The 13,479-nt window shown below is 40.4% G+C and overlaps 1 protein-coding gene across 3 annotated transcripts in view; it reads right to left on the bottom strand.

Annotated features, from left to right (window-relative positions):
- The window catches only part of mink1 (misshapen-like kinase 1), a 33,190-nt gene extending 20,337 nt beyond the window's left edge, over positions 1 to 12,853 (bottom strand). For all 3 annotated transcript variants that reach the window (XM_088278840.1, XM_088278841.1, XM_088278842.1), the window contains exons 1-11: positions 11,652 to 12,853; positions 5,865 to 5,930; positions 5,358 to 5,540; positions 5,178 to 5,288; positions 4,545 to 4,635; positions 4,031 to 4,161; positions 3,883 to 3,937; positions 1,556 to 1,634; positions 804 to 979; positions 641 to 710; positions 21 to 231 (exon numbers count right to left, since the gene is read on the bottom strand). In XM_088278840.1, coding sequence (XP_088134966.1) covers positions 21 to 231; positions 641 to 710; positions 804 to 979; positions 1,556 to 1,634; positions 3,883 to 3,937; positions 4,031 to 4,161; positions 4,545 to 4,635; positions 5,178 to 5,288; positions 5,358 to 5,540; positions 5,865 to 5,930; positions 11,652 to 11,708 — 1,230 coding nt within the window. In that variant the 5' untranslated portion in view covers positions 11,709 to 12,853. The remainder of the gene's footprint in view (positions 1 to 20; positions 232 to 640; positions 711 to 803; positions 980 to 1,555; positions 1,635 to 3,882; positions 3,938 to 4,030; positions 4,162 to 4,544; positions 4,636 to 5,177; positions 5,289 to 5,357; positions 5,541 to 5,864; positions 5,931 to 11,651) is intronic.
- Positions 12,854 to 13,479: the final 626 nt, after the last annotated feature.

Here is a 13,479-nt window from a genome sequence, read left to right as displayed (position 1 = left end):
AAAATCTGACTTGACATTACCTCTTCCAGTCGTCGACGCTGCTCTTTTTGCTCCTCAATGCGTTTCTGTCTGTCATGCAGAAGTTGCCTCTTGTGCTCCTCGGGGTCCCTGCGCTGGGCGGCCAATTGGGCCTGCTGCCTCTTGTGAGCCTCTGACCTCTCCTTGTTCTCTTGTTGAAGACGTTGGAAGTCTCGACGCAGGGTGGACTCTCCAGGCACATTGAGAATTGAGCTGGTGATCAAGTGTGAAAATGTGAATGAGACAATTTTAGGTGGTTTTATTTACAATCAGGGATGGAATAATACAGAACTTAATACAATGTTTAACTCTCCTATTTTAAATGTTAATACTACATCACTGCAAACTTCAACGGGCAGTGACAGACCACTTGAAGCAAGCAGGCTTGGCATCTTTCTTTGACAACTGTGTGGGGAGTCTTTTCGTTTTCTCTTAGTGCAGTAGGTCAAAAACATGTCAGAATTTTTGGGTGCCTCACACTTAAAGTCTTTCACAGCACATTCGCAAAATAAAATGGGGGAAATTGCAATTCAGCAATAACTATGAATGTTCAACATTTGTTCGAATGCCCATATTATAATCACACAAGGACCACATGAAGAAGATAAGGGGAAAAAAATACCTCGACTCTCTGTCATCACTTCGATTTTCATCATCTTCATCACTACCACTGTACTCATACTCTGTCTCCTCTGTGATGAAAACCAGAACAAAGGTCAAAGATGCAGCACTGTATGCATTACGGTCCCATCAATTCATTGCTTCTCAGTTGTTCATCTACTGACCTTTCTCTCCCCTTTTTTTGCGCGTGCGGTCAATGTGGTCTTTCAGTTGAATCCGGACCTGGCGCTCAGTAGGCTGGTCCCTGATAAAGGAGTGCTTGAGCAGCTGCTCTGTAGATGGTCGGCTGGGATACGTCTTCACAAGGCAGGCCTCAATAAAGTCAATAAATTTCTTGGACCTGGGAGAAAGAGGAAGTTTGTGAGTGTAAAGAGGTTGGGATTCATTTCAGCTGGTTTGCTTATGTCCAGAGCACTAATTGACCAAGCATCTAGCATAGTAAATTTAATTTTGTAACTTTTGGAGAGGCACTTGAAATCGAAACAAGATTTAAAAAAATGTTAAATAATACTGGTCAATTTAGACCATGCAGGGTTTCAATAACATTCAAAGAGTGAGTTGTATATATTGGTACAAATGGTTCGGAAGACAATAGTGGTTAATTAGTGTACGTTTCTTGTGGCACAAACATTCCACTGGTTAGATGAATTATCAGGAAGCAACGGCACACACATACCTACACTTTTATTACCATGACGCTTGCTAAATTATTACATAACATACTGTGAATTCTGGTCTTAGTAGTCAGTCAGTATTTTTTCACTTAACTTTCTTTCATCAAAAGATAAATAAAAATGAGAATATAGTGCTCACTTGATACTGAATGTGGCATGACAATGACAACTTTAGTCATTCTTCCCGATGTCTGGTATAATATGCGCAGTTTTAAACATGATAAACAGAGCATTTAACTCACCACTTTTTTGATTTAAGTTTAGGAGGTGGATTCCTGGGAATCAGAAAGAGGGCTCTCATTGGATGCATGTCACACAGTGCTACAGAGAAAGAAAATGTGTTAAAATGTGCTGCTACTTAATCCCAAAACCATCAATGATGGAAAGTGCAGACAGAGCAAATTAAATGATTTGTTGTAACATTTCCTAGCACACAGTTGCTTGAAAATAATAACTGCAAAGATTCATTGTATCCTCAAACATGGGCACAGCCGGTGTTATCCAATCTTTCCCAATGCCTCAGGCTTATTGTTATACTGAATGTAAGAGCAAGGACCGTGAGTCATGTTGTTCCCAGCGTAGGTAGGTTGCTAAACCTGACTGGTTAGCTTTTGAGTTTCACAGTACAGTATATAGGCTATAATGAAGCTGCCTTTTGGAAATATTCTTGCTGCATGACGGTAAAAGCTGAAGACAAAAGGCAACATTCATTTATGTAATTAAATGGGCCACATCAAGGCTCAGGGATGCATGCTGCTAATACTGTATTACACGCGACTTGGTTTAAAGGCAATTAGCAATGATTTCGGACCGCACTCTTCTTCTCTTGTAGATTTAAAAATATGCTGTATAGTGCGTCAGGTAAGTATTCACAGCAGTTCACCTTATTGTTAAGTTTCAGCCTTATTGCAAAGTGAATTTAATGTACAAAAAGTATATATTTATTTGCATTTTCATTTAAAAAAATAAAAAATAAATAAAATCACAAACAAATATTTTGCATTTGCCATGAAGCTCAAAAAGTGCATCTTGTTTCCACTGATTCTTGTACAATTTAATTAGACTCCATCTGTAGTAAATCCTGTTGATTGGACATGATTTGCAAAGGCTCACATCAGTCTTTATACCAAGTGTGTCAAACTCATTTTAGCTCAAGAGCGACATGGAGGAAAAGCAATCGCTATGGTGCTGGAGCCTATCCCAGCTATCTTTGGGCAGTAAGTGGGGTACACCCTGAACTGGTTGCCAGCCAATAGCAGGGCACAGATAGATGAACAACCATCCCATTCACACTCATACCTAGGGGCAATTTAGAGTGTCCAATCAACCTGCCATGCATATTTTTGGAATGTGGGAGGAAACCGGAGTACCCGGAGCAAACCCACGCAGGCACGGGGACAACATGCAAACTCCACACAGGAATCGAAACCACGACCTCCTCACTTTGAGGCCATCATGCTAACTAGTCGGCCACAGTTGTTTTCATAAAATACACATTTTTTGGGGACTAACAACCAATCAATAAATAAAAACAATGAAGCTCAAATATCCAACGGCCTGAAAAAGTCAGAATCAAAATATTGGGTTGAATCAATTAATTTTCAAATTTTCTTGCGGCCAGATTAAACCCGTTTGCGGGCCTGATCAGACCCGCGGGCCGTATGTTTGACATCTTTGCTTTATACAGTGTCTGGAATTTAACGAGGGGTCATTACACTGAAGCTACCCACCAAAGGAATGTAGCAAGCTAAGACAATACGATGACTAAAGTACAATGAGAAAGTAGCAAAGCTACTTTATTTTGTATTCAAAGTCATTGATAACCTTCGATCAATAAAACTGACCCATGTAGTAAAACGGCTGATTCTACACAACCAACAAAGTACTTGAAGACAACGGTATGGACAATTGGTCAGCAAGAACCAGTCCAAGTGCGTTACATTACAACACATGATCAAATTCCCACAGACCAAATCAACTAAATTGGACAGTAGTTTGAGATAGATACATTCCTTCATGTCCAAAGACACAGTCGACTTCTTTTAGCCCTTTATCACCAGTGCTCTTGTAAGATACAGCTGTGGAAAATAATTCAACAACCCATGCTAAACTGATAAATTATCAACACAGTCCCAGTTTTAATACCAATGAACAACTTCTGAAAACAAGTTGCATCTTTCTATTCAGTCGTTTCCAAATCAACACTGTAGAGGTTTCATTGTAAATGAAAAAGGTTTTCACAAATGAGGTACACAGCTTTGAAAATTGCTGCAAACTCTGTTGGACGTGAGCACTTTTAACTAGCTCTGTGACTAATTGCACAAGCAAGCGCTGCCTGCAAAGCAGACCGAAAAGATCTGTGCAATCAGTCTCCACAGGCGGTGTGCCAGCTCACGACTACACTCTCGCTTGATTACAGTGAGTCAGCTGTCCATCTGAAGACCAACAAAACTGCATATGCAAGACTCATTCATAGAGAGCTTCAAGACTGAGCTGACTTAGCTGCCCGTGACTCAACCACATAGGTGAAGTGTGTATGCAAACCAATTAATGAATGACTTGGACTTACGTGGTGCTCCTTCGGCCATTTCAATGGCGGTGATTCCCAAGGACCAGATATCACTCTGAAAAAGAACCAGGATGACACATCAGCCTTTGGCTTTCTATGCCTCCTCCTCATACAAGCACACACACACACACTACAGAGCTTTTGTTACCCTGTAATCATAGGTCGAGTCGGGGTTCTCGTCGCAGGCAATGACTTCTGGCGCCATCCAGTAAGGCGTACCAATGAAGGTGTTTCTACGCCCAACGGTCCTGTCTAACTGAGCACTGACTCCAAAATCAACTGCACACCGGAGGTGAGAAATATGTCTTTACTGTTATGTTGCAAATTATGAAGCAGCTGTTTTGTACATTTTTCAAAACAGTGAATACATTTTTCAGTAAATAAACATTTTTGATCATTTACAACTGTATTTTTTTTACTTCTATAACACAGAGGATTTTATTGAATAAAACTGGAGGAGATAATTTTGACATATCTCAGGAACCCTAAAGTGGCGTACCATTCCACATTATTACAAAATGCTAGGTTTTGACCCGATGCCAGAAATATGCAAAAACTTGCACAGAAAATCAAAAACTTTTTTTCTGTTAAATTTTGAGAAAATTCTGAGATGCAGAATTTGAAAGCTGGTGTGTATATTGGCCAAGCACTTTCAAGCATACCAAGTTTGACCTCTGCATTCTCGGTGAGCAGAACATTCTGGCCCTTGATATCTCGATGGATGACTTTATGGGTGTGAAGATGGGAAAGGCCCTGGACAGAGAAATAGAAATACAATACAACAACACTTTATTTATATGATGCATTTCACAACAGCTGGAGCTGTAACAAAGGACAAAATAGTAGCACCTAGCATATAGTAAATTACCATCTCTTGTGATGCATTTATTCACTTCATAATGCTAATATTTTTGTTTTGAACCCTTTTACTTGAAGCATTCTTTAATCTGTAGCGTTGGTTACTGACCAAATCATTTTTCCCCCACCACCTGTCAGGAAATTCATTCATCCTCCAAACTGCTTATCCTCAATTATTTTACCATGGTAAATTGTTAGGCGTTCACTAAAAATGAAAGTCAGAAAATAAATAAATCACTTCCTGGTGCTGGATAGTTTCTAAGACAAATAGTGACAGTGTAAATATAATAATAGTAAATATGCTAAACTCTGTATATGTATTTCATTGCAAGCCAGTCTGTGATTCCCACTCCAAGAAATAAACGAGTCAAATCATTGTGCAGAGTCTAAACTGCCTGTTCGGGGTGGCTTGACTGATGTGATCTTTACTTCCTCACCCTTAGGATTTCTCTGCAGATGTACGCTATCCAGTCCTCCTTCAGTGAACTACCCTTGGTGTTTTTCACCAAATCAGTCACTGAACCAGCACCGCAGAACTCCATCACCAACTGTAGATATGAACAAATTTGATTTAGCGAGCCCCAATAACAATGTTGTGCAAATAATGGATAACAGACCCAAAGCTGGTCATCGTGTCCAGGTGGGCTCTTCTTGACGAAGGCACCGTAATAAGTGGCTATGTTGCGGTGGTGGCTATATTTTTTCAGCATGTTGATTTCAGCTTTGATCTCTTCCTCCTCCTCCTCTGTAACATCCATCACCTTGATAGCCGCTAGCTGGCCCGTCTTGACATGGCGGCCCTGATTTGAACAACACCATGAGATGATGCGAAACTTCAAACATTGATAAGCCAATTAAGAGTAAATAATCACTGTGGAAGTAATTCTGCTATAGCAGCATCCGTGTCATACCTTACAGCCAGAGCTAATTTTACATTTCACAACAAAGGCTTACATTTTACAGACCAAGATTACAAGAAACCCAAACATGAATTCATTGCAGGAGCCCAAATGGGGAATTTAGTTCTAAAGCAACACACTTTGTTTTTCCCCACAAAATATCGTGCAGATTTACGTAGTAAAACTCACATGGTTTATTGTGCCGTTTATGTACATCTGTCTCACCTTGTACACCTGCCCATATGTCCCATTGCCGACCACCTCAACCAGCTCAAAGATTCCTGCAGGATCCTGCGGAATGCACACACATATTCGCAGGTCACACAGCGCTCAGAAGCATCAAGACACAGACACATACTTACATTCTCATTCACATCCTTGAGTACACACATCAGCGCAAAATTCTGAGCATAGAAAGAGCCTACTGAATTTTGGATTCAAATTAAGCATTGCATTTAAGTAAATAAGTCATTATCTCATCACATACAGTTTTCACTGATTGGATATGTTGTTGTGATGAAATAGTGAAATCTCATTCAACTCCACCTGCATTGGTACCTGCGGAAATATGACCGCACTAATGTGAACACAAAGCAACACACACACAAAAACACTTGAATCGTTCCAGTCTCAAATAGAAATCTGCTCTACACAATTCTATTGATTAACGATAATACATAACGCTTTTGTTATTACTTTACATTTAATTTTAGTGTGCCAGTTTTATTAAATGTGACATATTATGGAAAGTTGGATTTATAATTGCTTATATACTAATAGTTGAGTCGTCAGAGTGCTTGCCTAACCATTCAGTGTGAAATTAAACAACCAAGAGCATCTTTTGTCATCTCTCTATTCCTGAAAATGAGTCTGCGCAAGTCAGCCAGTGAGTCATTGAGAGCTTTTGCAAATTATGTCTGTATTATGTATTAGATTATACTTAAAATCGCTCCCTTTATTTAAAGTCTGGATGTACACGGATCAACAACTATTGCTCGGGGAGGAAATCCCAGAGTCGCCAATAACAAAAAAAAGATTGCTATTTGTTGCAATGAAATCTATGAGCTCCTTGTTTGTATATTTGTGTCATTATTAAAAGAAAAAAAAAGGTTATTTCTATTTTTCCAATAATCTGTCACCCAATACATAAAAAAATCACCATCAGTGGACTAAATTTAGCTGCTTTCATCTGATGACCATTTACACAGCATTTTTAGCCTAACAAGCTGAGGTCCACTTCTAACTGTAAGGCGAGCATTTGTCCCTTTGATCACAAAAAGGCTGATCAGCATGAGCACTTGTCAAAATTGACATTTTAAATATCAGTAAGGGTTTTGAAATTCACGGTGCATTTAATTTACATACAAATCGCCTGATCACAATTTCCTTGCACACGTACTGACAAACTCTACAGCCTCACACAAGCTTTAAATTGAGGACAACCGTGACAGGCTGCACATATCCTAAAAATTGACAGCACAAATATGGATGCTAACATGGACATAGGCACATGTGATTTTCTTAAACACTCCGTTTAGCTGACCACAAACAAGTGCCACAAATGAGTATGTTGCTCTGAATTAAATGCACAACTCCCTCCCGAGGGGGACGGAGGAAAAGTGACAAGCACATTCATTTCCATGTTATTTTAATATGGCGCTAAGATGTGTGGGTGGTGAGACTGCTGCTTTGGGTTTAGAATGTAAAGCATGACCTGTCCTGCTTTCATGTGTTTCCAATGACGGGGTTTCTGCCTCCAACAACACAGGGAGAAATTCCTTTCAGACAGGAAACATTCACGGGAAAAATAGTACATATACTTTGACATTGTGGATAGCAGGATATAACTGGAACAAACATTCCTGACTGACGAAAGTATGGTAGGTACAATGCAGATTAAAGAAGACCAACCATAGTAGGTACAGGAGGGAGAGACATAGAGGAATAGAGGAAAATAATGTAATGATCGAGTGGGCGGCCAAAGGCAGAGGCGCCAGTCACCCACGTCCAGCACTGAGAGTGGGATGAGAGGAATGGAGTGATAGAAGAGGAGGGGTACAGTTCTGCTCAAGGAGCAGCACCGGAAGCATAGACACTGGCAAACAAACTGTGGGCTATGGCTGCAAAAATGCAGGGAAGCGGTAAATCCAATGGCTTTCTGCAGGTGAGTATTACAAGTGTGCTGGGTAGAATCATGACAAACTGTATTGCTAATCACTTTGTTAAACCTGCTGTCATATTCATGGACGGAGCGTGAATTTTTTTCAGTGGAGTGGCCAGAGTGACAACACCTCAGTGAGAGGTGGCCACAGAGTGACTAGGTTCTGGCCAGGTCCACCACGCAGTTCTGCCACTGGCCATATTGATGCACTAATTCAATACACTGCAGAAAGTCATGGAGGGTCTCTGATTTTATTCATTTATTTTTTTTAAATAAAAAAACGTATTCAGTGCCACAAGTTTGCTGACAACATGACAGTTCGGTCTGATCTCGGAAGGTGACGAGACAGCCTACAGAGAGGAGGTAAAGAGACTGACAGCTTGGTGCAAGGACAACAGACTGCACCTTAACACTGCAAAAACAAAGGAGATTGTCGTCGACTTCAGGAGGAACAAGACGGTGCCGCCCCCCCTCTGCATCGAAGGCGTGTGTGTGGAGAGGGTCCACACGTTCAAGTTCCTGGGAGTACAGATCTCCGACGACCTTTCTTGGACTCACAACACCACAGCAGTGGTAAAGAAGGTCCACCAGCGTCTGCACTTCCTGAGAGTCCTCAGGAAATTCAACCTGGACAGGAAGCTGCTGCTAGCCTTCTACCACTCGTCCATCGAGAGCCTGTTGACGTACTGTGTCTCCACCTGGTACAGCGGCTGCACTGAGGCGGACAGAGTGAGGCTCCAGAGGACAGTCAAAACAGCGCAAAGGATTATTGGCTGCCCTCTCCCCTCACTGTCGGACATCTACACCGCCCGGTGCCTCAGAAGGGCTCTCAACGTCGTCAAAGACAATACCCACCCAAACTCCCACCTGTTCGACCTGTTGCCCTCTGGCAGGCGCTACAGATGCATCAAATCGAGGACCAATAGACTGAGAAACAGTTTCTTTCCGAGAGCCATCTCCATTCTGAACTCTCACACACACACAAGAACACCCTTACCTTGCAGAACAGCATTGTGATGTGTTTTTATATACCCCATTCAGTACTAAATTCCATTGCACTCTCTTATTTATTTATCTAATTTATATATTTGTCTGTATTATTGTTGTATTGCACTGGAGAGGGGAGCCCTCTAATCTCGTTGCACACTTGAGTACAATGACAATAAAGGGATTTCTAATTCTAATTCTAATAGTTGTTACCATGTATTATTGCAGTGCTCTACAATCTTACTAGTCATCAAATGTCATGAAGCATAATTGTCAAGTCAACCCTAAAAAAACTGCCCACTTTTGTTTTTAAAACTGGGCCCAATATTTTGGTCATTTTGTTTGTATCAAATAAGTTTAAATACACTACATGAAATGCTGTCACACTACTTTCCCCCTGAAACCTAAGTAAGTATTTCATGAACTTATATGTACAACATATATACAAATGCTGGATGTTGTGGCAGGTTACTTAGTCCAACAGGTAAAAAAAGAATATTAAATGTTTTTTTTTTAATTTAGGACACACTATTGCTCCTTATGTAGTGTGCTTCACGATAAATGTTGTGGCTGACCCAAATCACAAAACTGCAGTTTCACATTAATAGTAATAGATGCAGAATATCCTTTGAGATAGCTGCTACCAACCAGTACAGAACTGAGGAAAACTGAATTCATTTACTAATGCTTTGATCAAGACAAGAGCCTGTATAATCCATGTGCCAAACTTGAGTACGTCTACTGGTTTACCCCACACCGCATTAAAAACACTGAAATTAGCAAAAATTGCAACCCAAGTGTCTACTGACAATATCTGTACCAAATTCCCAGAATATAATGCTACTCTTCAATTTATGCCATAAACACATTCAGGTGCCTTAAATATAGATCTAGTTTATCTAGGCATTCAAACTCCCTTGTTGTTAATCTGAAACACCAAACAAAAGATAAATAAATGAGGACAATAAAACTGGTTAGTACATCACTACAACTGGCTGTGAGAAGAATAGAGGATAGCATCACTGTACAGCGCACGCTTTAGACCGAAATCTCCCAGAAAAATGGAATGTGATCAATGCTGCAGACGTCACAAAACCATGTAAGGTAGCGAACGAATTGGTGCCGACTCAAATAGAATTGAATTTGTCATTAAAAACAAAAACTTAATATTAGTTAGAATGGGAGATGCCAAAACAATACTTTGGGACTCGCTAACGAAACATTAAACGAATAGTGAAGGTGGATTTTGGGTGCGAGTCCAATTCCAATAATTCAATCAATACCAATATTTTTTTTTTTTTAAAAAGTTGAAATGGGAATTTAAGTGGGAGAGAAAAACACACTGTAGCCAAATATGTACACTGACACTATGAACACTAAAGCAATAAATCATGGTTATAATGCTTATTACAATACGACAAAACATATTATATAAATCCCCAGACACAATTAGAATATGTCCACATAAGAATTATATCACAGCAACCTCAATACATGATTAGTAAGCTCTCAGTAATTGCCATCATTGACAGCCAAATATGAGTATCAGCTATCAAACTCGACGGTGAAATGGGCGCGATTAGTTTAGAAAAAAAGAAAAAACACACAAAAAAACATTTTATTGAAGAATGATAGCATGAATAGCAATGTTTGGTAATCCATGAATCTCTCAGTATGGAAATTACGTAGTTGGTTGTGATGATGCTAGAGGTTGCATGACTTCATCTTTTTTTTTTTTGGTCGTCGCGGACTAGGCTATTTTCTCAGGGCAGGCAACAATGACCTTCCTGTTTCATTCTACAACTTACTTTTGGGTAACACTTGAGTATCATATCGTATCGTAAACATGCTTTAGCCGGTAAAGTCAGGCCTTCAAAATAAAAGCATGCTCATGTAACAACACAGTTGGACAATAGTGAAGGCCAAAGATTATTTTGTGAATGCTGCTCTATTTTTCACCTCCCTCTTCTTTATTCAAACCGGAATGGGATGAAAACATGATGGCAAACACACAAGGATTTGAGAAAGCCCATTATCCGGTTAAATCTATGAAGGGAAGAATTTCCAGTTCGGATTGAGGAGGCATAAGAGCACAGAAATCTTAGGTTATTGAAATACTGATTGCAAAAATGCAGCAATGATTTTGAATATTTACATTCTTTGTGTTGGTTATTTAGCAAAGTAAAACTATAGAAATCTTGATAACCAACTGAGTCACATAGGGCAAAAAGAAAACTGTTACATTCTGTTAAAGATCCCCATTAATGAGTGAGCTGCGGTCAGATTGCATTGGAGCCAAGTAAGAAAGATTATGATGTGATTAAAAAACAAGTGTGGCAAATGAGACCTACTTCACAATTCCAAGGTGTGTCATAATTGAGTGCATCATCCAAATTAACAAACAAAATGCAGAACAAACAAACAAGACACTTCTGTTTTCCCGCCAGGACAAAAAAAAGTGGCAACATTTGATGGGTGTAACTACCTGACCTATGACACTCGTGTGTGTCACAATTATCTTTTAACTGCATTTGAGTATCACTAGTAGGCACACCACAATTTCCAAGTTGGATATAGTACAGCCACGCCATTGTAATTTGTCTTCACTGGGAGTGAGTGTTAATGTTAATAAATAACAAGTGTGTTGAAAAGGAGACACACGAAAATACCAAGATTCTCATGTCATGATCAGAAACCAAAGAGTATTGGAGCAATGTAAACGGACGAAAATAGTACCCCCATGATTATAAATCACAACTACTGAAACCTGCAGTTCGTTGTGCTCTGCATCGACCTCGATCATGCATAAAGTGCAGCAGGACACTTGAAGCGATAAAAGTCCGGTACAGTACTTGTGTACTCACCCTCAGAGCTGCCAGGTCGATGTCATCCAAGCTTCGCGTGGGGGCGTTTTCAGACATGGCTGGCCGAAACTTGCAACGTTATCTTAACAAGTCTGCCAGATTTTTCACAAGGAGCACTTTGAGGGTGTGAAGGTGGCACCTTTGGTGATCTTAAATGGCCGCAATAGGCAGTCCAGATAGCTGAAATTTGTTGCGGCAATCAGATGAGCAAACACATCGCAGTTCGGAGCACGCAGCTGGCTAGCTCTTGGAAACACCCCGAAATGATTTATTGTCGAATAAAATAATAGGTTACGTCGTGCTAAACCACGGCCAACTTAAAATAAAACATTTATTTAAACAAACTTTTACTCCAAGTCGGTCATAGGCGCCCTGTGAGGAACGGGCAGCTTTTCCAAGCAGTGCACCTCCACTGTTGAACACCTTGCTGCGTTCATTTTAATAAGACGTCTTCGATTCAACATAACATACTAACTGCATTGTCATGGGAGACAAGATGAAAAAAATGACAGGAATGTTGATGTTGATGACGGAGTAAAACGAAAAAAAAACCCAGCCAAAATACGCAGCGTTTTTTTTTTTACGAACGCAATGATGTGATGGCGCCCGGTTTTGTCAGCACCGCACCAGAACCGCCTATCAACCTGGCAGCATTATCCTTAAGTAAATATCTCCGTACGTATTGCTGCGATTGTCTTTCAACGCATCTGCGGTAGTTAAACTTTCTAGATAAACCCAAATTCGGCGATCCCGAAGAGACAGGTGGGCGCGATCAAGGCAGCTTTGACTTTAGCTAATGCGGCTAAGACAGCAGGCTAACCAGTCTCTTCTAGAATAAACTTTCCTTCTTCTTCCATTTTCTGTGCTGACAGTCGCGCCCAGCGATGCCAACCTTTCCGGAAAAACACAGGCAGGCAGGCGGGCGGTGTATTCTGGACCAGCCCCCGCAACACTTAATCTAAACTGGGCCCTCGACTCTTTAAAGTTGCGCGTCGCCTTCGTGTCCACCGTCCAGATTGGAGCACTCGGTAGTTGTAAATCCAACGCTGCGGTATATTGCGCCCAGCCTCAAAACAGCGTCTCACGAGCAAACTTATTATTTCGCTATGTTTTGCTTCCAAGCGCCCCCTTCCACGCCGCGCTTCGTTACATGCAGCACAGAGGGAGGTTGAGCATTTGCTGGGTAGTGTCAACGATTGGCTGCCTACGAAACTCTTCAAGTGTTTGCGTCCCAGTGGGTGGCGACGGCATCCTATCAGGGACAAACGAGCTCAATGCAATGTGACGTCATCATGACAGATTCGCATGTTCCGCTCCTGTTGGATGGACATTTCGATCTTTCTCATGATGGATTGCGTTAAGGCTTATGTTTTATACTAGGAAAAAAATAATCATAGCACATGACCAAAACAACCAAATAAATCGACACCTGGAAGAGCATTTCATTGTTTTGCCTATCACTAAAGGTCGCTGGCATGGGTAGAAGAAAAAACGATTTACATTTGGCATGCATTAATGCCTTTAACAAAATAAAAACAGAAACTATGTCTTACAGTTATAAAATGTTAAACAAAATGTCCTTTGTTTTCTTCTTTGTCAACTGCATGACCTTTTGGGCTTAATTTTAAATTTCTTTATTTTGGTAATGCTGTACATTCATATAGAACAAGGAAAGAGTAAACAGTCGTTTGCGAATTGTAGTTTCCTTAATCACACAAGAGTGAGGTTGTTTTCCATCTTCAATTGGACCAATAGTCCACATTAAAAAAAACTGAAATGAAAAAAAATAGAACAAAAACTAAATTAAGTATTCCCCTACTCTAAAAAC

The sequence above is a fragment of the Idiotropiscis lumnitzeri genome, chromosome 17 (assembly GCF_059441095.1).
Source record: "Idiotropiscis lumnitzeri isolate Australia: NSW breed Sydney's pygmy pipehorse chromosome 17, RoL_Ilum_1.0, whole genome shotgun sequence".
NCBI classification, from domain to species: domain Eukaryota; kingdom Metazoa; phylum Chordata; class Actinopteri; order Syngnathiformes; family Syngnathidae; genus Idiotropiscis; species Idiotropiscis lumnitzeri.
This window is presented reverse-complemented; position numbering and strand designations above follow the sequence as displayed.